Source organism: Convolutriloba macropyga, unplaced genomic scaffold (assembly GCF_964194025.1).
Source record: "Convolutriloba macropyga unplaced genomic scaffold, txConMacr16.3 SCAFFOLD_981, whole genome shotgun sequence".
Taxonomy (NCBI): Eukaryota; Metazoa; Xenacoelomorpha; order Acoela; family Convolutidae; genus Convolutriloba; species Convolutriloba macropyga.
In genome coordinates, this window is record NW_027452355.1 from 54,419 (window position 1) to 55,951 (window position 1,533).

At 36.8% G+C, this 1,533-nt stretch overlaps 1 protein-coding gene across 1 annotated transcript; it reads right to left on the reverse strand.

Moving 5' to 3' along the window:
• Positions 1-354: 354 nt before the first annotated feature.
• Positions 355-1,061, reverse strand: LOC142357415 (putative histone H1.6). The gene has a single exon (XM_075409053.1). The coding sequence runs from the start codon at positions 1,005-1,007 to the stop codon at positions 534-536; it is 474 nt and encodes a 157-aa protein (XP_075265168.1). The 5' UTR covers positions 1,008-1,061; the 3' UTR covers positions 355-533.
• Positions 1,062-1,533: the final 472 nt, after the last annotated feature.

Below are 1,533 nucleotides of genomic sequence, written 5' to 3' on the forward strand. Positions count from 1 at the left end.
GTATATCGAAGGGGGGGGGGGGAGGGTAGCCGACAATATACGCAAATATTGCAAGCATTATAAATAGCGTATTGACGCTGTGGTTTTAAAAATGCTGGAAGCCCAATAATTTGATCTCACATAATTTAAGTAATTTAACAAAAAAAATTTGCACCTGTTTTGCTTGCCTTGATGTCAGTTTTTGTTCGCTTGATTTCAGTTTGAATTAAGAAGACAATGATTTCGTTGAAATTGGTTTATGCATCCTTGGCACTTAACCTGATTTCCCATTTCAATTTGAATAGAGAGCTCAAAGATTGAGGTAACTATAAAAAGAGTTCGCCAGTTTAACTTACACCGTTTATTTTAACAAAATATTTTTCAATATTTTAATTCAGTAAATCAAAATTGATACAACAAAAACTGTATCTTTAAGAAATCTAACATTGTACACAAAAGAGATATTGTTAATATCTAACATGGAATAAAATGTATCTCAGCTGAAATGCGAAGTGTGAAAACATTCGAAGTTTGAGAAAGTTCAGTTTGAGACGCTATTTCTTTGCTGATGTCTTTTTAGCTGGTGCTTTCTTTGCTGGGGCTTTTTTGACCTTGGGTTTTGTCGGGCTCTTGGCTTTTTTGGGCGCAGCGGGTTGCTTGGGTTTGGGTGAAGATGGGCTCTTCTTTTTAGGACTTGCTGCCTTCTTCTTTGGGCTCGGTTTTTTAGCTGTGGGCTCTTTAGATGGAAGTTTGAAACTGCCATTAGCTCCGGTGCTCTTGTTTGAGGTGTGCACCAGTTCCTTCTTGGAGATCATTCGTCGTAGAGCCAGTCTGACCAGATTGGAAACATTTCCGGATAAACTGTAGTTGGCGTTGATGTATTTCTCAATCGCGACTTTGCTTGACCCTCCTTTTTCGTTCAGCTCTTTGATTGCTTTCTTTATCATGGCAGAGTAAGCTGGGTGTGCGGGTTTGGTGGGCGAGGTCTTTTTGGGGGTACTGGTCTTATTAGCAACTGTGGCAGGCATAATGTAAGTAAAGTAATAAAATTTTAATTTCCTTTTAATTTGTACTAACTTGTAAATAATCTAATTGTGCAAATGATACTGTTTGTGATTTTTGCTTTGTATTTATACTCGAGAGCTCGACCGGAACGAAAAATAAACCACGCGCAATTGAGTTAAAACGATTTCAACCTCGGAAATTGCTCAATTTCACCAATAGAAACGGCGATAACTTCGTGTGTAATAGCTTTTCAGAAAAGGAGAAAGAATCATGACAACGGCAAGATTTTGAGCTTTTAAAATTTGTATCTTAATAAATTTAAATGCTCAAAGTTTCGCAATAATTGCCAAAATTAGTGTACTGTTTTTCGGCAAAAATTAAAAACTTGCTGCTGTTTTTACTCAAAATTGCTGAAAGAATGAAAAAATAGGGATAGAGCACGTGGACATCTAGATAGATGGGACAATTGTGAACAATTCCATGTCTGTTACGCGCTCGTATATTCGGCATATTTCTCATACTAAGCTTTCTTGTAAAATATTTTTGCAT

Excerpts from the sequence above, each read along its gene's own strand:
- LOC142357415 (XM_075409053.1), bottom strand. The coding sequence starts at position 1,007 with ATGCCTGCCACAGTTGCTAATAAGACCAGTACCCCCAAAAAGACCTCG.